The sequence below is a fragment of the Sciurus carolinensis genome, chromosome 10 (assembly GCF_902686445.1).
Source record: "Sciurus carolinensis chromosome 10, mSciCar1.2, whole genome shotgun sequence".
Lineage (NCBI taxonomy): Eukaryota > Metazoa > Chordata > Mammalia > Rodentia > Sciuridae > Sciurus > Sciurus carolinensis.
In genome coordinates, this window is record NC_062222.1 from 97,232,871 (window position 1) to 97,255,170 (window position 22,300).

At 32.1% G+C, this 22,300-nt stretch overlaps 1 protein-coding gene across 10 annotated transcripts in view; it reads right to left on the bottom strand.

The window, feature by feature from the left end:
- Exoc1 (exocyst complex component 1) overlaps positions 1-22,300 on the bottom strand; it is a 48,315-nt gene that overhangs the window by 14,068 nt on the left and 11,947 nt on the right. For 4 of the 10 annotated variants that reach the window (XM_047566511.1, XM_047566502.1, XM_047566512.1 and 1 more), the window contains 10 exons: positions 21,770-21,790; positions 20,050-20,237; positions 18,043-18,270; positions 17,706-17,838; positions 16,967-17,076; positions 16,060-16,113; positions 10,912-11,061; positions 5,584-5,689; positions 1,462-1,506; positions 126-289 (listed from right to left, as the gene is read on the bottom strand). In XM_047566511.1, coding sequence (XP_047422467.1) covers positions 126-289; positions 1,462-1,506; positions 5,584-5,689; positions 10,912-11,061; positions 16,060-16,113; positions 16,967-17,076; positions 17,706-17,838; positions 18,043-18,270; positions 20,050-20,237; positions 21,770-21,790 — 1,199 coding nt within the window. The remainder of the gene's footprint in view (positions 1-125; positions 290-1,461; positions 1,507-5,583; positions 5,690-10,911; positions 11,062-16,059; positions 16,114-16,966; positions 17,077-17,705; positions 17,839-18,042; positions 18,271-20,049; positions 20,238-21,769; positions 21,791-22,300) is intronic. The other 6 variants (XM_047566504.1, XM_047566506.1, XM_047566505.1 and 3 more) reach the window with 6 other exon arrangements.

The following is a 22,300-nucleotide window of genomic DNA, read 5'->3' on the forward strand; positions in this document are numbered from 1 at the left end:
GACATGGCTAGTGTCTTAAGGAAAGTCAAAAGAACCTAAATCTTTGAACACACTTAACACAACTGTGAACTGCTATTAGAAAAGAAAAGCAATGTTAATGTTAAGAAGTGCTTGCTTTATTTTACCTTATCAAATTTGGTTCTGTCGGCGACATCAAGATCAGAGGCAGACATATTTCCCATATCCAATAGGGAAGATGACTGGGATCTGCGATTCCCTGAACTCTGAACACTGAGTTTATTCAGACTAGAAGTAGATCCAGTTAATTTCCCAGAACTTCCATGAAGACCTAAGAAATAATAAAACTTTGAAAGCTGCGATCTTTACAAATAAAAGATATGGAGTATAAATCAGGGCTACCTTCTACTGTCTTGGTCTTCTAGGGCTCACATTACTTAGTGCACATGGGACAGAACATACAGTGTCCCTGTCATTTAGTAACATTTGTGTCCCATTCCAGTGCATATTGTAAAGAGAAGCAAAACTACACAAATCCATAGAAGAGGACTGAAAGGACCTTAAAGATCATATGGTCTATATCCTGCCTTGTTAGCATACTAGCTACCATGATTGTTTTACTTCTGAAGAAAACTGCCTGTATCACTTAAATGCCTGTATCCATGTTAAATCAGTATATTAGGTTGAACTACACATAACTGCCAATACTTAATCACTGCCCTATAAAAAAGTCAATTACATATAACTCAATATATTCTAGGACCCAGAATCTTTGCTTTTCTAGTAAATGAACTAATAAACTGCAGTTCTTTAAAAACTAGAAAACACAGAGAAGAAAAGTATACTGAGAATTTCCTATTCTTAAAACACAACTAAAATGTAATGCATGTATCACTAACAATACTTATTATGAGCATCTGTGTTGAGGGTGAATTTAGGTATCCTTCATAACCATGAAGAAAAGAAAGAACATATGGCTGGACAATATCACACAACAACAAAGAATTAAAGGATTCAAATTTTAAAAGAAAATGTGATGTTTCAACTCAGCATTAAACATAAACAATAAATATAATATTTTTAAAACATTTTTCTTCAATACCTCTCAGTTAATTAGTACTACTTGCTAATGGTCAGAGGGACAAATGGAGATCTAATAAGGGCAAGTAAAGACAAACTTCGGCTTCATTATGTAAATCTGACCATATCTGTAATTTTTTAAAAATAGTTTCTAACACAGCCTGAAAATAGAAGTTTGATGGTTAAGTCTTTTCATAAATTTCTGACACAAGTGTTACTATTTGCCATATAATTTTTACTATACTACATATTTCTCAGATATAGCCATACCACTACTAGCATGCTGGTTTTCTTTCTCCAATACCTGGCAGTTCAGAGCAATCTACATTTCCGGCATTAATTTTTTTCAAGACAAATAACTAGTTTCTAGACATTAAACAAACATGCATTGAGAATACCTTCTAATACACTAAGCATACTCACTCTCTGTTTCCTGTTTGACAGCACTTTCTTTTCGAGGCAGTGTAGCTGTGATGGATTAGGTTGCAAGCATCAAAGACAAAGACAAGTTAATAAACTGCAATTTGCACAAACCATGCACAAGAGGAAGTTAAAGCTCTAGTTTAAAAGACACATGCAAAGAACCATGAGCATCAAGTAACAAGAAGTGCAAACACATGTTTAGTTGGTCAGCTACTGTTTGAGAAATTATGAAAGAAAAAACTACTAGTTTTTAATGTACTGTATTTTATATATATTCAGGAAAAAATCTATATTTGTCAACACCCCCCACATAGTTTTAAATGATTTTTTTTTAAGTTAGGAAGTTGGTACACTTAAATTTAAAGGATAATTTGCAAGTTCTGGTTTCTTGAGAAAATGAAGTTCAAACAATAATTTAATATAGTGGAAATTAGAATGAAGTTGTAGATTTAGACATCAACAATCTTTGTTCCCTGAAAGCTCCTGAAAGGAATCTTTACTGTGCTAAATAATTTCAGATTATGTCTTGTAAAAAAAAAATTATGTAAGGTCTTTAATATCATTTTAAAATTAAAACCAAATATCAAGCTTAATTATTGAGTAACTGGCTTGTGAAAAAGCACATATCATAATACTAACAATCAGGAGATGTGTGAATGGAAGGGAAGGTTGAGGGAACAGATTTAATACAGAATTTTGAACTCTTTTAGGGTCATTTGGCATTTCTTTTATTCTAAAATTTTGCTTTAGATAACATTTATATATCACTTTAAGACCTCATTTTGTGAACCATGCTAAACTCAAATAAGAAGTTAATGTGAAAGACAAAAAAATATTAACCATAGAATAAAAGAGAAAGCTAAAGAATATAATCAGAGAATAATGTGTCAGTTGATACTATCTCTGAACACTTCAAGGCAAAAGCCCAAGCATAATCTTTTAATTTGTTAAACCTGTGACACAGATATCATCCCAGCTTTGGCTACCTGACGCTCAAGTGAATATGAAGCAAAAATCCTGGACATTAAAGTGGCAAAGAGGGATCGCAGTGGAGATAATAGCTAACTAATCGAAACAGTACTTTTTAGTGGTCTTTGGGTACCAATATGCCATGTTCACTTGTTTTGGGACAAAGCCTAATATTTATGTAATTTTCTTTCTTTTAGTAGCTAACAGTGAATACAGAGTTACTAGAAGTGCCCATTAATTATCATTTGGGGCTCATAAAAACAATCTATGCTATTTATTAGTAACAAGAGATAATACTCAGGTAAAAATTTAAATGTCTTTAAACAATCCCCAGGAGAATGTAAACTTAATAAGAGTAAAGTCTTGTTCATTGCTGCATTCTCAGTACCTACTGAATAATAAGTAATAGGCATTATTATATAATATGTGATTAATGAATAATTATTAAATTGCTCTTCTAGCCAGTTCTAAATTGAGCCTTGTATTCGACAAATTTTAGAATTAACAAGATTTCTTAGTTCAGTGGAGAAACAATGATATAATGATTTTGGCCCATCATTTTTAAGAATTTATAATATTAAATAGGAGGGAGAAGAGTAACTAGTAGAAAAAAATGGGCAATTTAAAAAATAATTACTGAACTTCCTTTGCTGTCATTTCATTGAAGTACATTTGTAGACTGCAAAGAAAAAAATGTACCAAAATACTCACCCTAGGGTAAAAATTCTTTGCCTCTGAGGATATCAAAGTAAACTTACTAATCAAACTTACTAATTAGTTATGTAAAGACCTTATCACATACTTTTTTGGCATCTTTAATATATACTGAATTATTTGAATGAAGTAGATGTTAAAGATTTAAGAGTTGTCTTAAAAAAGACGGGGTTCCCTCTTTATAACTACAGTGACTATGCAGTTTCCCTTTGTTACATACATTTCATCTCACAGTTCATATCAGTACCTGTTCTTATCAGCAAGTAAAAAGTAAGAGAAATTTAAATTTCATGTGTAATTACTTACGATTCACTGAAAAGTTATCTCTCCAAATTTTCAGGTTTCTATTTTAATTTACTACTATTAAAAATTAATTTAAATATCATTTGGATCATTGGAAAAAAATCTTTGAAAAAACTAACATTTTGTCTTATTCAGCACTTCTCAAGTCATTTGTATTTCACTTGAAATTTACTTTTAAAATGCCAACTAATAAATTAGATCTTCAGAGATGAACCAAACTCTTTTTATCCTCTGAATTAGTTTTCCTTCTCTTATAGCTAAGATCAAAATAGTTGCTACTGCAAGTTTCTAGGACATCAAGTGTCACAAAATTACTCTCCTATTCTTTGTTTTTTAATAGATAAATAGGAGAAATATAATTTTGATACTTCTAAAAACTGTGAAACTGCCTTCTAAATTTGCATAATGTGAATTAAAAATGTTTTTAATGAAATAATTTAATAACTTCTCAAGGGGTAAGAAAAAAAAGTTTAGGTTTCAGGTTAACACAATGATAACATTAAGATACTATTATACTTGATTTAAGTTATGTTTTTATTATTTCATTTATCTTAATGTGGCTCTGACTTGTCTTCATATACTGAAGTCATCTCTTGATATAAAATGGTTCACTAACAAGTGGTGACGAATATACTTAATGAAAACATTAAACATGTAACTGCATTAATAATATGCTCTTCACTCAAAAAAAGCATAACATATCCACAGTGAAACATTAACAAGAATATAAACACACCACTGTTCAAGAACAATTAACCTTTAGGATGAGTTAGCATTTATTTCCAAAAGCCTAATGTCCCAAGATTCTTATCAGTAAAGTGTAGTGTATTAAGAATCAAATTCAAACAATTTCTAATGTCTGGACAGCATAATTAATATATTGGTGTTGTATTATTATTATTATTATTATTATTATTATTATTTTTTTTTTTTGGTACCAGGGATTGAACCCAATGGCTCTTAACCACTGAGCTACATCCCCAGCTCTTTTTACATTTTATTTAGAGACAGGGTCTCCCTAAGTTGCTTAGGGCTTTGCTAAGTTGCTGGGGCTGGCTTTGAACTCATGATCCTCCTGCTTTAGCCTCCCAAACTGCTGAGATTATAGGTGAGGGCCACCAGGCCTGGCTGGTGGTGTAGTTTTTAAATAACAGGGAGTTACAAAATAATTACCTCTAAAGACAGTCTTTTCTGTCCCTAAAGAATGGAAACATGTTATCTTTTTTTTTTTTTTTTTTTTTTTTTTTTAAATCAAGTTTACTGGTTACTGAGTTGCTTAGGGCATAGGCTACTTTCAACAAACAAATGCTAAACTCATTATTCTAAAGGACAGCTATGCAGACATAGTGAGGAGTACACAATGTAGCCCGTTAAGGCCAGGTCTGGACTTGAATAGGCACAAAACTTCATCCAAAGGGAACTCCAGAGATGGGTACATGCAAGAGCAGAACTTGGCCTCAGCACATCACCTTCCTTAACTTGATACTTTCACTGGCTATTCTTACAAATAACTTTTTCGTCCATTTAAAAAATTTAGAAGCAACAAAAAAATAACATGTTCAAAAAATAATATGTAACAAAAAATAAATATTATTTTAGGAAAATAAGGCATAATCATAGGAGAAATTTTGGTGGCATTGTTATAGTCCCTTGATTGGGGAGAAAAATACTTAATTTTCTCTTTAATTCAAAATAGCCAGTGAGAAGTAAGAAGCCAGGAATTACTTTCAGTTCTCTGAAGAGAGCAATGACTTAAGAGATCAATGACCTGCGCCCAACTGTTACAAAGATCTTCTAGGGAATCAAACTGAACTCTCAACATTAGTCTCAGAGTCTAATACGTTCTCTACCATCCTGTGCTTCATCTTCTCATCAACTGTTTACCCTATGAATGTAATTTTCATTTATAGCAGAAACACATAATTGCTGGCACAAAATCCACACACTGTAGAGTTTTAATTAGTAAAAAAAAAAGTGTTTTTTTCTATGAAACACCTGTAAATCAAAGTATTAGATCTCTTCTTTCCTTAATTCTATTGTATCTTCTTTCACTTTGTTTAAAACGTTTTAGAATTCTGTGTCATAAACAAAATCATTCATAAAAGGAAGACAATGAACCAACGTGCCTAAGCTTACCAAACTTCTTGCTTTCTTTAGTTGTGCCAGTCATCTTGATCTTTGCAACTTCAAAGAAATCTTTGATTTCTCTTTCATACAGTCGGGATAAATAATCCATGTAATTCTTAAAATAAATGTAATATGTACTTCTTATTAATAAAACATACATAACAACTTCTATTTTCCACTCTCCACCCAATCCTTCATGCTTTTTGTAAATTTTTTGGTCAAAAACCTTAATGCATTTAACAGTATATTAAAAAGTAGGCTATTTTCTGTTATTTTAAAAAAATTGAATAGGCATCGTAACGTTGACAATTTATGAAATAGGAAGCCAACACAATCACACTTCTTTCACACTTTTTCTTTTTATACTGGCGACTGTACCCAGGGGTGTTGTACCATTGCTCTATATTTCCAGTCCTTTTTATTTCGAGACAGGGTCTAAATATGTTGCTGAGGGTAGGGTCTTACTAAAGTTGCTGAGGTTGGCCTCAAACTTGTGATCCTAAACTGAGGCTCCCGTGTCACTGGGATTATAGGTATACACCACTGTACCTAGCACCTCTGCACACTTTAAATATTGTTACAATCATACTGGATAGAATATTGAACCAGGGCAATCATGTTTCTGCTGTCTCTGTTGTGATGACAGCACAGTAATTCACTTTGTTAGTCTCACACAGGACACAGAAGTGGTTTTGATGTTTTGCTATGATTGTGTTACAATCCATCTCTAAAGAATTGTTTCCTTGGGACAATATCCTAAGGTCCCTAGGGGCCAAAGAGTATGAACATCTTTATGATTCTTCCTCCATATTGCTATGTTGCTTGAGTAATACACAGTGTCATTGGCAAAGAAGGAGAACACTTAGGTTCACTGAGCCTTTGTTGGACTTGGGTATTATCCCAATATAGGTTATTTTCAGTCAGAATTTAGAACAACTCTTAGTTTTCATAATTACTGTATTTTCTTGAAATGGATTTGATTAACTGTTCCTTACATGAAAACATAAATTATTTAGCATGCAAACTAATTTCTTCATCATCTCTGCTTATTGTCACATAGAAACACTTTATGCCCTCAGGAAATATTCTTCAACAGAGGAGACTATATATTTTCCAAAGCCCTAAGTCAAATGCCATTATATCATAGAGTTTGACTAAATTTAAACAAATAAACAACAGAAAAATTGTTTCTAGTAATTAAAAAAATTATCAAGGAACCTAAGCTTCAACTTCCTTTATTACCTCAAATTAATATATTGCTGTTTAGAACAGGTTTACCTGCTTTAAAGATCAAGTATACTTTTCAAAAGCTACAAACTATGTAAACATTTGTATATTTTACTCAGAATTCACCACTGATTTAAAAAATATTTTATAGCTCTATCCTTATAAAATAGCACTTAGGTCAAACATAATGCTCCTTTTCAATTTGTAAGTCATATGCTTTCCCACATAATCTCTACGAGAATTAGTCCAATGGACAAATCTTTCTCATGATCTTTGTATAACTTCAAAAACAAATATAAGGGACAGGAGGGGAGTATGGAGGTAGGAATGATAGTAGAATGAATCAGACATTATTACCCCATGTACATTATAACTATATGACTGGTAGGATTCTATATCACGTATAACCAGAAGAATGAGAAATTATATTACATTATATATGATGCATCAAAGTGCATTCTACTGTCACTTATAACTAATTAAAACAAATTTTAAAAAATTAAAAAAACAAATTAAAATAAACCTTAAAATTAATTCCTATTTCATTATGCTGTCTCACTTTTTCAATGGGACTCAACATGCTGGCTACCTTTCTTCTTGGTACTCAATAAAACTCACTAATGGGAATGGTCAGACAGGTGTTATTATACCCATCCATTCATCTACTGAATACTGAAAGATGTCTCTCACAGTAGATATGTATTACTCTTAGCACCTAACTTAATATTTAACTCTCTTGAGTTTAAGTATTATTATTTCAGGCACTTTTTTAGATTTTTATTTTGTACTGACTTCAGTCTTTCAAAGACCTCTGTATTTTTTTATTTTTCTTTATAGAAGGCAAAATCTATAAATGTGGAACCTAGGTTGATAGATGTCTGAGTGATCTTTAAAGAGTGTTAATCTCAGAAGGTTATTAGGAGAGGAAAGTTCATTGCCTGTCCAATCATGGACTGACCACCTTTACCAACTGCCTACATGCACAATCCAGAGCCACAGACAGAGGCTGTAGCTTTGGGGAGGAGGGAATCTAGATATTTGAACTATAAAACCAAAATTATTTTGTTTTCCATAGGCTCCAACTGTTTATGCCAAAAATATGAACTTTGCTTAGGTTCAGCCCCAGTATAGCTGGGGGTAATGGCTATGATTCTTACACATGAAGAATCTGGAACTGACTTTTCCTATTCTTTCAAAAAGGGAGAGTTGTGTACATCAAACAAGTGGAAAGAGCTATTGGGATTTAATTAGGTATTATTTCTTAGAAAAAAAACACTGATTTGTCCCTTTCCTCTTTTCTTTGTTTCTTCTTCCTTTTAAAACAAAATTCCTGTTTCTGACAATATTTCAGCAAATTAGATTATGAAGAAAAAAAATAAAATCTTCTAAAAGCTTAAACTACAGGGTTAAGTAAGATTCCTGGGAAAGAAGTCAACTTCACTTAAAAAGCTCATTAATATTGTCACTCAAAAATATTCTCTGATCAGAGAATGATTCCATAAATCATCACTAAGTTGGCTCTAGTCTTATTTGTTTACTTTCAATTACATTCATGAATACTGCATTATATATAAAGATAGGACAATAATACTCACTGAGAACACAATTAGGCAAAAAGCTTATTGATTATTTTACTTATTTGAACATTCACTAGGGGACAAAGCACTTGTTGGCACAAAACTCTTAAGGAGATATAATTTATGTTTAATTATTCAAAATATTAATCCTCCTAAAACTTCAAAAGGCAAAGAATTCCAGTACTGTAAATATTTTTCCTTAAGATATGTCCAAATCAGAATTCTGTTGAATGAAAACAAAACAGAACAAAACAAAATATAACAAAACAGTAAAGCTGCATAATATTCAATAGGCTAATTCTGAGAAACAAAAATAATCTTAACTAAAATAGCTAGCCACATAAGATATATATAAACACCTCAGAGATTAAAGTTCTTTTAGAAATGCATTTTTTAAATTGTAATTTAAAAGATTATTTATTTTAGCCAGATTATACTTTAAATGGGCTAGAGTACTTTAAAGGTTGATATGTGTGTGTGTATAAATGAAATGCTTTCTATAAAGAACATTTTACTGTCAAATATGTTGACATCAATGTATTGACGGGAAAATATATTCTACCTCTTTCTTTGCATTATACTTCTCATAAATCTCTATCTAACCCTCTCCTAACAGGAGTTGCTTTTATATCACAATTTCAATACACAAAGATATAAAACATATCGCTGTTCAGATCCAGGACATCTTTTAGGGTCAAACTGTTCACATAATTATTAACACAGTTTGTGAGCTTAGATTTTTTATTTTGAAACTCCAATTCACAAAAACTTAAAAAAGATTCTACGTGTTTCTAAGAATTTTAATTAAATTGCTCTTTCAACCAGAACTATCCTGAGTACTATTCACTAATCATATATCTGAGTTAGATAGGTGGCAATTCTTTAGCTCTATTTTTTAAAAAGGAACAAGATACCTAATTTCAAAATTAAAGATTACAGCATAAATGCCAGCAAAGTATTGTCTCTATGGTTTTCTGCTACAAAAATGGCCATTACTAAGTCAGATCATGATGTCCAGCACCTCAAAACCCACTAACCCCCACCCTGTCCAACGTCACACCTAGTGAAAGCCAAACCCTTCCAGTGATCCAAAGTCTGCTTCCAGATCTGCCCAGCTCCCACTGCAGGATCCATCTCCCAATCCACCATGTTCCTCCCCAGGCACCACAGGCCTATTCTGCCCCAGGGTGATGCAGCCTGTCTAGAAAGCTTCCTTTCAGGGTCTCCACTGCTCACCGCCCCCTCTCTGTTTATTATTGTAATCTGTGCTCAAATGTCACCTCCTCATGATGCCTTTTCCAACTACCCTATTTGACACTGGACCTTTCACTAGCATTCGTTTTATTTTCTCCACAGCATTTAGCAGTACCTTCTAACATACTGTATAATTAACTTCTTTAGAATATGCACTGTGAGAAGGTGAACATTTGCCTGTTTCCTTCAAATGTTGCATCTCCAACATGACATCTATGTAAGTACATACTAGGTGCTCAATTTACTGAGTGAATATATGAATGGATGAGTGCTCTTCCCTGACTGCTGATTTTAGTCACTGATAAATACCACTGTCCTATCTAATTCTGTTAAGACTGGCATCATCCTGCTGTTTATGCCTTTGGTATCTCTCTTTTTAAAATATTCTCTCTTTATTCCTACAATCATCTTCCTGGTTCAAGACTATTTCATTTGAATATTATATTAGGTTCTTAATTATTTTTCTCCATGCTTGAGGAATGCCATTAGATCATAAAAGTCCCATCTTTTCAACATAATTTCTCATAGCAAAGTATGAAATTTCTGCTTTAGTCATGCTAAACTGTCTTACTGTCTTAGGCAGGGTGCATTTTCCCAATCTTTGGCTTCACATCTTGCTTTCACATATCCTAGATGTCCTTCCTCTTATGTCTGGCTTATTTAATTCCACTAATTATTTAAAACTCAATTGAAGTCCATTATTTTCCATGAAGTTTTTCCCCAGGGCTTTAGTACATGGATTTCTTTCTTTAAATTGTTATACATTTAAACTCATTTCAGTCTAGCACTTAATTTTATGCTGACTGTTCTATGTATGATTCTTCCCAGTCAGATTCAAAGCCTCTTAGAGATGGAGGCTTGTTGCTAGGCCCCAGGTGCCTGGTGGAGTGGAATGCTTGCTTAATAAAGAGGCATCTTGTACTTCTTAACAGAACAGGTTGCACACATTCTTAGTAAGCAAGTACCTCACCCATTTTCACACTTTTTCAATAAAGATATTCAGGAAATAAAATTATAGCATTTAACTAAACTGAATGATGCTTCAGGCTACCGTGTGACTTACTACTATTTTATACTGAAGTTTGAAATTTAGCTCTTCTTTATCCAAGTAAATAAAATTAATGTTATCCCTGGTTAATGAGCACTCAGCAAGTCAATTATTTTCTGATTTACTAAGAACATACTTTAGTATTTTAAACTTGGGGAACAAAATATACAATATTTTGATTCTAAAAGATTACATTCTATACTCAGTAACTAACTGACATAAAATCCATACCTTTGTTAGTCCCTCATATTTTCCATAATCTGTACTCTTTAGCCACTCCATCAATTTGGCATATCGGAGCAAGTCTCTATGAAATGGATGATGATTGGGTAAAGTCAGTTCAATAGAGTGCTGAGCAAGAGTTGAACTCTGATCATGACCCTGGTGTGAGTAAATAAAAATAAACATCATTGACAGTTCAAAGAAACATTGATAAAATTGAAAATTCTGAACAATGACCAAATGTGGCCAAGTAAAACGAACAGAACACAGAAAATAAAAACCAAGTACTTATTTGTCTACTTTTATCATCTTGTGTATATCAACTGAACCTCACCACCATAAAATAATGATAAACATGCAAGAATGTTACTGACAAATCATTCATTCATTCCATCTTTTAAAGGAGTTGAGAATGAATTAGTTTTAATCAAGCTGTCTCTCTCACACTGTATGTTTCCAATTTACTAAACAAATTAACTTCTTGATACAGACTGCATTAGGAAAAACACCAGGTAGGGAAGTCGGACAAAAAAGGCCAAAAAAACGAACAAACAAAAAAACCCTCTGGACTGTCCACATTTTTGTAGTTCCCATTACAGTCCATAATATTTAAAACAATGGATGAAAACATAAAAGATACAGAATTATAAATAACTATATCCTGGACTTTCCAGGATAATTTCTAATAACAATGGCAGAAAAGCATCACAAAACTCGATGAATCAATTGAAAAGGGCAACAGAGTTCACAGTTATCACAGATGTTATATATAAGGTATATTATGTACATCCATATTCCCTTTCTGTAATTCTAAAATCCAAAATTCAGTTAAGTGTGTTGAGAAAACTATTTTGATGGTAAATACTGACCTAAATTAACATAGGATTAGTTGTAGTATTTAGAGTGACCATTCCCATTTTTGACTACAGAATTACATGCTTGATGGAGTGGCTATAAAACATAATATACAGTATATGTACCATATTACTTTTTAGAAAATCTTTGAAAAATTCTAAAAACATAACTTATTCCAAGAGGTTTACATACAGAATAAACCTGTGTGGATATTCTTTTCTGGATGGTTAAAATAATCACATCTTCCAATAGAATCACTGATGCCTAAGAGCTACAGAGTTGAAAATGGCAAAATTCTCTAAATTTGGAATACCTGCCGGAGCACCTATGTTTTCTGTGAAGTAAATGCTAACAATAAACAAAATTAATAAAATTAAACACAATATACAGGTATTATCATTGAACTATACTTTTACCTCTATAGTTGCCAAAGGTCAATATAAACATTATTTTACAGGAAAGTTTTTAAGTGGCCACATCAGAAGGATGATCAAGATTCTACAGAACTGCATATGTAAGATACAAGGCACATATAGTATAGTTTTAGGTCTACTAATTTCTCCAAATAATGTGTTTAAATTAGTTACATGATTAGAGGAAAAGAATATTTTATGAACTTATTAAACCTGGTTATTAAAATTGGTTCTATTAATAATAGTATTAAATATATTTTCATTATCCACAACACTTTCCCCCATTAATTTTTCTTGGTAACTCAAGGATCAAAATTATTTGTTTATGTTCATCTACAACTGTTTATTCAATCTATTAACATTAAATTATACTATTTAATCAAATTATTTTCTTTCCTGAAAATGGAAGAATTAATTATTAACATCTGAAGAGGATATTACAGTTTACAAAGCTCTTTCACGCATATTATTATTCCAAGTTTTCTTAGTATTTTCACATTATGATCATCTGAAAAATTCACTTCTAATACATCATTACCTTCAAACCATTACTATTTAGATAGATCAGTGTTAATGAAAAATGCTTCCAAAATACTACAGAAAATAAAAAATTAAATCTTAAATCAATAAATATAGAAACTATACATGTAGAACTGATGTGTAAATAATTTTATTCTTTGTATATTTAAAAACTTAAGACATTCTTTAAATTTTCTTACTATAATAATAAAGTAGTAATAGTTTATTGAATGGTCACTACCTTGCTAGGTACTTTATATATATAAATTCTAATCTATACAAAAATGTTGCAATGTATTTTTCTTCCCATTTATTTTTCTATTCATTTTTTATTTTATTTTTTGTAGTTTTGGGGAATGGACCACGGGCCTTATGCATGTTAGGCAAGAGTTCTACCACTGAGTTCCTCCCACTGCCCTCTCCTTATTAAAAAATGCTAAAACCTCTTATTAAGATGATTTTAAAAGTATATCATTTTAAATAATTCTAAGTCATACACTTTATAAAAACTCAGTGAATTATAAATTTTCAGTAGCATATATATTACTGAAATTTGTAATAAACATTGAATACTATAGCTAAGCACTGTTCTAAGCATTGAACATAATAAACATATGAATCCTCATAATAACGAATGAGACAGAAATATTTATCACACCCACTAAGATAAGACAATGGAAATGGAAGAAAGAGCTTAATTTGTTCCAAGTCACTTAGTTATGAGGTAGTGGTGTCATGATTTAGAACCCAGGAAGTTTAGATCCAGTGTCTGTACTCTTACACGTTTTGCTCTATTTACTTCCTAATAGAATGATATACTCAAGTCAAATTTTGAGTAAATTTTCAAGATTTGGGAACTGTTTTTTGTTTTTTTTTTCTATTTTTTTCTGTTTGACATGTTTATTTTCTTCCTTTCTTTCTTTCTTTCTTTGTGTGTGTGTGTGTGTGTGTGTGTGGCAGGTAACTGGGGATTGAACCTAGGTGTGCTCTACTACTAAGCTACATCCCAAGTCCTTTTTATTTATTTATTTTTAAATTTTGAGACAGGGTCTTATTAAGTTGCCCATGCTGCCTTAACTTGTGAAGCTTCTGCTAATTCTTTCTAAGCTTTGAACCAGAGATCATCAGTTGTAGTTTTTAAAAATGTACTTAATGAAACAATCTTCATGAAATCAGATTGAAAACTGGTGATCTATTACATAGTTTTTTAAAAAAAATGTTTCTATAAATATATATCATGTTGCTAAAGGCAAAGATATAGAATCATGAGGTCTCTGCACAATCTAGAGTGTATGTGTGTGTGAGTGGGAGTAAAACAGTAATGCTTTCAAATCTTTCAAAATTTCCACCCCCAAAATTTTCAAAAAGGACATATTCTTTATGCAAATATCTCCTGAATTTCATTAGCCTTAATTTTGTTGCCTGCTTTCAATATTATAATCTCTATAACTGATCTAATTTACCTTCCTAAATAGGTAGATCCCTAGTAAGTGTAAAAAATATGAGTAGGAGTCTGTAATTTCAAAAGAAGCTGAGTTTATAATATTTAAACGTGAAAGAAGCTAGACATCTGTTAAAAACATTACCCATAAGAGAAAGTGAATATTACATAAAGATACATTTCAAGTTTTACTAGGGTATAGTTATGTGAAAGCATTGATAGGAAGGTTGTATCACAAACAGCATGTTCTGGATCACTGATTCCCAAATGCAAGATGTTTTGCTAGGTTACATCAATAAGAAAAAAATAAAATGACATGAATGAGTTGGTAAATGTGTTAATTTTAAAGTATGAAATTAAGTTCTTTCAATTCTTTTAGTGCCCAAATACCATTTTAAAAATAAGGCAAAGTAGAGGCAGTAATTTTTTTTTTTTAAGGTCTTTACTAGGTAAAATAAAAGCTGTTGGAGGTTGGGGATGTGGCTCAGTGGTAGAGTGTTTGCCTAGCACTTGCAAGGCCCTGGGTTCAATCCCCAACACTGCAAACAAATAAATAAAAAACTGGTGACTTGGCCAGTCTCTAAATTTAATTTCTTTTAATTTTACTAATTTGTGAATTTTAAAAAGACCAGGAATCAAAGCTCTGACATTATTGTGCTGTTGTGATCAACAGATTATTTCCACTGTATTCTTCTGTATAATATTTATAATGATACATTTGCTATAAATGCATTGCATGGATTCTATTAAGTCCTACCTTATCTGTGATTCCATACTGAACTCCTTAAATCCTCCATAAACTCACTTTTGATTAAGCCTCGTTAACACTTAATAGTTCTAGCCTTAAGTACATTAGTCTTAATTTCTTATAAGCATCCTGAGGGCAGAAGCAATTTCTTATTCTTACAAATGAATAGCAGTGAGTATATAATAGACATATAATGAAAATTTGGTGACTGACAAAGAGATATGACATAATATGCTAATCAAGTTTTTCTCAGCTAGTTTGTCTCCCAACCAGGAATAAAAATTCACATTGTCAAACTCTTCCTAGGTTGACTTTGTATGCTGAATTCAATGCACAGAAAATCTCTTGCACTTGAGACATCCTCTTCCACCTTCTACAGCACATCCCAGGTTGCTGCAACATTCTGATATTTAACATGCATCATTCACATATAACAATACATATTAAATTTTCAGAAAAAGGAAGCATTCATTTTAAACAAAGCTATTAGTTTACAAGGCAAAGAAGCAAAATCACAAATAAATGCATGTTATAACAAATAGTTAAGGATACAAAAGGACTACTGTTTGTTGACTACGGAGGTAGTTTTGGTATCATCTGCAAACATGGATAACATTATTGTCAATACTATTGTTTTAAAAATTAAGGAATCGTGATAATAGATGCTACTGAAATAATGTAAGAAAAATGTGAATTAGTATTTCCTATATGACTTTTCAGTTTACTTTCTTCCTGATACTCTTCAGGTCAAATGAAATGCTGATTTCCCCTTCCATGTTTGGTTAGGTGGTCCTCTCTATGCTCTCAGCACCACCATCACATCCTTCCTGCTTCCTTTCCCGAGACTGTGAGCTACATGCGGGTGGTAGGATCATCTCTTGTCTATCCCAAGTCAGTGTCTAGTATGTAGCTCAACCGTCTGACAAATAATTATTACGTAAATGCAGGAGTAAGTGAGTAAGCGAAGAATAACAAGAAGGGAAGCAGAATGAGATTAAAGCCTTTTTTGGCCAAAATAAACTCTGCTGTAGAACATTAAAAAACTCACAAATATGGTTAATGGGTAGCTTAAATCAGTAAGTTAAGATATAAGCTATAAAGATGCTGCTAAGTTTAGCAAACTTCATATATTAAAAAAAAAAAAATCAGAGAAGCTTGAGCCAAATTTGATTTGTACTCACAGGAACCGAAAGAAAGTAGGACCTGTTATAGAGCTGAAGGAGGGCCTGAGTAAACTAATTGGAAATAAAATATGGTAAAGACAATTGTTTTAGAATACTGCAAAGTGAAAAAAAATCAGAATCTAATGATTTCAGTTTTTCTTTTTTTTCTGGGGCTGAGTATAGACTCCAGGACCTTGTGCATGCTAGGCAAGTACTCTACCACTGAGCTATAACCTCAGTCCCAGATGGCATTTCTCAACAAGTAAAGTTACCCCCTAACTTTTTTCACTCACTAACCCTAATAAAATAAAAGGAATGAGACAAAAAAAAAAAAAAAGACATCTAGTTTATCACACCAGATATTAAAATGCTTTCTATTCAATTCCCTTTAAGGTACTCTTAATATTATTAATATATTACTGTCATATCCTTAATTATAACATCTCTTTTCATATAAAACACAGGCAAATCATTTATATGAAGATTAAATTAACTGAACTTTACAGCTGACTAGTTGGTTTTTTTGGTGTAATATAGAGCATATAAAACTGAATCAAGTCATGTTCCTTATCTCAAAATATTGAAAAATAGAACATGTCCAATAGTCAACACATAACAACTTTGGACTTTTATAAGAAAGAATGTCTAAATGGTATATACAATTAATAAACAATTAATATATTTATCTAATTTCTAGAATCAGAGAGCTCCAGCTGAAAGGAACCAGATAGTCTACCTAAAAGGGGCAGGTGAAGCTCAAATATCTCTATGAGCAAATATGTACATATTTAAAAAATCAAATAAATGCATGAAGGAATATACTGCAACCTCAATTGAACAAACTAAAATTTTCTGTGGAAATTTAATTAAGGTAATATAAATAAGCTACAGAAACATGCTAATTTTAATAATAGGTTAAAATTACCTGTTGAACAAAAACATTGTTGAGGTGACTGGCCAATCTCCGGGCAAAATGCTCTCGCAAATCACTGAAATGCTGCTGCTGCTGTTTGACTGCCAGAAGCATGTCATGGCCTAAAATCAGAATGGCATTTCTTGACTGATTAAAATAAAGGCAAAAGTATTTCCTCAGTTTAATGAATATATTTCTAACAGTAGTCATATTTAAGTAGTCATATTTAAGTTTTCAAGACTCCAAAATTTTACTGGTTTATTTATTTGCATTATAAAAAGGTAAGTGGGATTAAAAATAGCATAGTACAATGGTCCTGCTTCAGTATCACCTGGCCACTGTTGGAAATGTGGTTTCTAGTACTTCAGCCCAAACCTACTGAATCTGGGAGTGGGACCTGGTCATCTATCTTAATGAGCCCTCATGGTGACTCTGATGCATATTTAAGTTTTAGAATGAAATTTTTCTAGAAAAATTTTATGTTTTCTGGTCTAACCAAAGCATCTATGTTGTGCCGTGGACAGTACTAAAGAAAGATCATGATGTTAACCAAAAGCACTGGTGGTCAGTAAGAAGGAACTGAAATGAAAAAGCTCTTATGATCAATAGACATACCTGGGGACATAAGTGAAGCTTATTGAATAGCTAACTATATAACCCTAAACTATTTGGCCTATGTAATTTCGTGTCAAAATCTTTACATAAAGTTACAATCTTTATCTCAATTTTTAGTCAGATTTTACCATCTCACCTGGTCGAAGAGCTACATTCATGCACTGCAGAAGGGCATCAGCAGCATTGGTGCAGGCCTCAATGCCTCTGGAAGAACCAAGATCCCCTTCCTGAAGGGCCTTTATATGACCTTTGGCCAAGTCCATGTGGTTCTGGAATACAAGCAAACATACCCCTTACACATATAATTTTAGGAAATTCATAGGTAGGATACTACTCAATCCTATTACTAGGTCTTTGGAATTCTTTTAAATCTTGCTCTCATAAGGAAATTAGAAAATGTTTACATATGGATTCTATATACTGTCACTTAGACTTTGTTTTTGTTTTTATTGGTAATTTATAAGAATACTTACCACAAGGAACTCTATCTCTAATAGGAGTTTCACATTATTAGTGTTACTAAGATGAATTAGATGATTGCTTTCAGAGATCTGATCCATTTGTTCTTTTACACTTTGGAGCATTTCCTCATAACTGCTCAGTTTCAATTCAATCTGATCCACTTCCTTTAGAGCTTCATCCAGTAACTTCATTAGGATGTTCACTTGTTTCTCAGAGGCCATGATGGACTGAATGTTGGCCTATAAGGTGAAAGACAAAAATCAAACATCATGTTACTCAAATGTGTAAAAGAAATATAATAAAAGATTATTAAATCTCTTTGAAAGTAGAATAACAAAAATTGCTATACATCTACACATCTACCCTAGTTTATCACTTTATGTTTTACTTTTTATACAACAGTCCGTGAAGGTAAATCTGACATCATATCTCTATTTTATGTATTTCCAGAGACTGAACAAGTAGAGTTCATGTCATCAGTAAAGGCACATCCTCTTTCCTGTAAATTTAATGCCATTATGTCATGTCCATCTTTAACATTTCTTTTACCAGCTACAGGAATGTTCTACTTAAGATCTATGTACAGCCCTAAATAAGAGCACAATAACCTACATAAAATCTTAGTTGAGAGGAGAGTAGTGTTACATCAGTCTTTGAAGGATATGGTGAACTAATTTGTAACTGTAGGATGACTGGTACTAATAGGATGTGGAAGAGCATATGGAAGAAAGCTAGCTCCTCCTATCATCTTTTTTCTTTTCTCTTATAGCTATATTCCATCAAGCAAAACAGTTATAAACCATTATCCCATTATCACTGTTTTCTGAATGTTCTATTGATTCTAAATTCTCTGAAATAGGAAGCTGCCAAGTTTAAAATTAAGCTGCCAAGTAATATGACTTAGAACATACATGCAATATTAATTAGAAAATATAAATCACTAAATCATAGAAAGGCAAGTAACATGGTATGATGAAAAACCTGGACAAGGACTTAAAAGAAGAATCATTATATAGTCGATGCTATGATTTCATACATGTTATTTTACATACTATCCACAATAACTCAACTATAAGGACAATCCAACACTTAAGAGTCCACGTGGCTTAGAACACACTGATGTCTTACAGAGAAGGGTTTGAATCTTCCCAGGACCATTTCCACTTGAACATCTTGAAATCTCTTCTAGGCTTTGCTTCCAGTGAGTTTTGCAAACTAGTAAGCCTAGATTGTTCATGTTATTTCTCTGGGTCTGAGTTAGATTTCCATGACTTCTGTACCTTTGATGTATAAAGTACCCAAACTTTTAGTCTTTAAAATGTTTCTTATTCCCTCAGGAATTTCTTAAAGGTGTAACTTTTCTTAAAAACATGAATCTACATGGTGCACAACCATAGAAACTAAAAGATGTACCCCATTTGTACACAATGAATCAAAATGCAGTCTGTAAAATACAAAACAAAATAAAAAAAACCCAGGTGATTTGTTTTACTCTCACATACATGGTGCTTTGCATTTAGATTACAAACTCAAAAACTGTGCCTATGAAAGGTTCTATTTTAAAACATTTTAGTGGACAAGCCCATGATCAAATTTCCTGGCTCTCCTGTTTCCTCCACACTTATTCTGTTCCCTTTTGGTAAGTAATTCATTTATTTCAGCTTCATTTCTCTTACTTTAATTTGCACTTATTTTTTTCCCAAACTACAAAAATGCTATTCTAGCTGTTTCAGAGGCTAGGGGAAACAACCCTTAAGATGGTTTCTGGTTGTCTACCTTCTTCTTCCCACCTTTCACATCAAAATTCAGAACCTCAGCTACTGCCTTCATTGGCTTACTAGGAATGGTTCTATCTTTTGAACAAAAACAGTGAAAGACTGATAGCAGCTGGTAATGTGCTTATAGATAAGGACAGTAATAATCACCCTGTAAAGGCTGAAGTCCTAAGGCAGTAAAATATCACCAGCCTTCTCTATGTACTACACATCACTTATTCATAGATTACAAGAAAGTCTTACCCCGTCTAGCACCTGTAGCTCTCGGGACAACTTTTCTGCAAAGGCCTCAGCATTAGAGATTGCATACTCACAGCCTTCCATCATTATTTCAATATCTTGCTCTTCTCTTGCATTTAATTCTTGGTACTCATCTACTGCTTCTTCGTCTCCTCCTGTCACACTCTGATTTTCTCCACTTGGAACAGATTCTTAAAGAAGACAAATATTCAAAATAAAATAGTAAAAAACTAAGGGATTATAATATGGTACTTGTAACATGGTATGTATAATATGGTGCTTAGATGATCAGTTATAAGCACAGGTCACATTTAGTGGCTGAAAAGCAGGAAAGAAAGATTCAAAATATATGAAAAAACCCTGAAACTTTATTTTTATACAACATTACATATGTTAATGAAATAAAGTCCTAAAAAATAACAAATAAAAAGCATGCAGTCTAATACACTGATTGATTTATAAGTGTTAAAATAGGCTTTAGTCACAAGTTCCCTAAACACAAACTAAAATACAAAACAAAACACAAAAACATGAAGAAATGAGGTAGATGTTGCTCTAACAAAACAATGATTATGAATTCAGTACATATGAAAACAATTTGCTTTCCATTTTTCCCCAAGTAACATTTTTCTTTTCTTTTTGTTCATCTTTGTTATATATTTTTTCTTTCAAATAACTTAACTGAAATGAAAGTTGCCTCTATAATAAACATTGAACATATTAACTAAATTTTCTGCTTTTTTGCTTAAAAATTTCACATGTATTTATAAAATAGCTGAAGACGAAATATAGAAACTTTCTCAGTAACTAATATAAGAGCAAGAATAGCATGGTGGTTTGAAATTACAAAAATGAAAAAGATCTTCATGTTTCATAACAAAGGAACAAGACGTCAAACCTGAAGTGCTTTTTGGGTGTTTCAGACCTTTTTTTTTTTTTTTTTGAGAGAACACACTTAGCTTGTGGTGGATATTTTATATAAAACTTGAGGTTAGGAGATAAAACGAACAAATAATTTTTAACCCCTAAGGAGTTATTTTACAACTTTAAATAAAATTACTGATTTTCTAGGTTTAATGGAATATGATTTAAATTACAAACTCTGGATGCTTTTAGTATCCTTTATTTAACATGAAAAAAGTGTTTACATTCAGTATGACTTGACTATATTAATTTGTCCCAAAATAAAACCTAGCTAAATCAAAACAAAAAGGATTTACTCTTATGAATGATAACGAATTACACAGATTTAGTTATAATCCCAGAAAAAAAGAGGAGGACTAAAATGTTTTGTATAGGCAATTATAATTACGATAATATTACAGCATCTAAATGTTTTTTAGAAAGGCATCAACAAGTTCCCTGTTCTTTGTATGAGGTCATTTTAGTTCACTGTAGAAATGTTAAACTGTCAGGTATGACTGACACTAGCCACTAGAGGGCAGGGACTGCTCCAATGGTTCTGTACAGTTTCTTACACTAGTACATATTTCAAGTAAACAAATATTTTAAATGATCATGATAAATGTTTCAGAAGTATTTTCTCTTCCCTGAAATAATTCTTTGGAAGCCAATAATGAATACTACTATTATTTTATTACTATATGGATTTTGTAATAAATTTATCCTATTACACAACTTCATAAAATATGCAACCAACATTACATAACAATGGCAAGTAATTAAAACATGAAATAGAATAAGAAGAAAAGGTGTTACGCACCTTCTGTAACTTTAGGCAGTTCTGGAGAGTAAAAAGGTATGAAAGAAGCAGAGGAAAGTAAGCAAAGAGTATTAGCTGGGTAGAAAAGTATACAGGTTTAAAATTTTTAAAATACTACCCAAATTTCATATGAACTTCAAGTTAAATTAAGGTTCAAAAGACCACATTAAAATTAACTACAAAGTGGAAAAATTCCATAAGAAGCTAAATTTCCAAGATTCATTTTTCTTATTCATGTTGGGATAATGATTAAAAACGTTTATCTTTCTATTTCCTTTTAGTCTTTTAAGAAACAGTACTAACTAGTTCCTGTAGGAGAAAACTGGGAAACAGAACATTTCCTGGGGATTATTTTTAGGTCAGTTGTGACTCATGCATTTGGTGTAGTTATTTTCACTCAAGGTCCAAGGCTTTACCAAGACACTCCCTCAAAAAGGATTAGTCACAAAACGCTGTTGGGAGGGACAAGACTGAGACAAGTGCAAAAACATGAGATATCAGTTCAAGCTGACATTTAAGGATTCAAGTCAG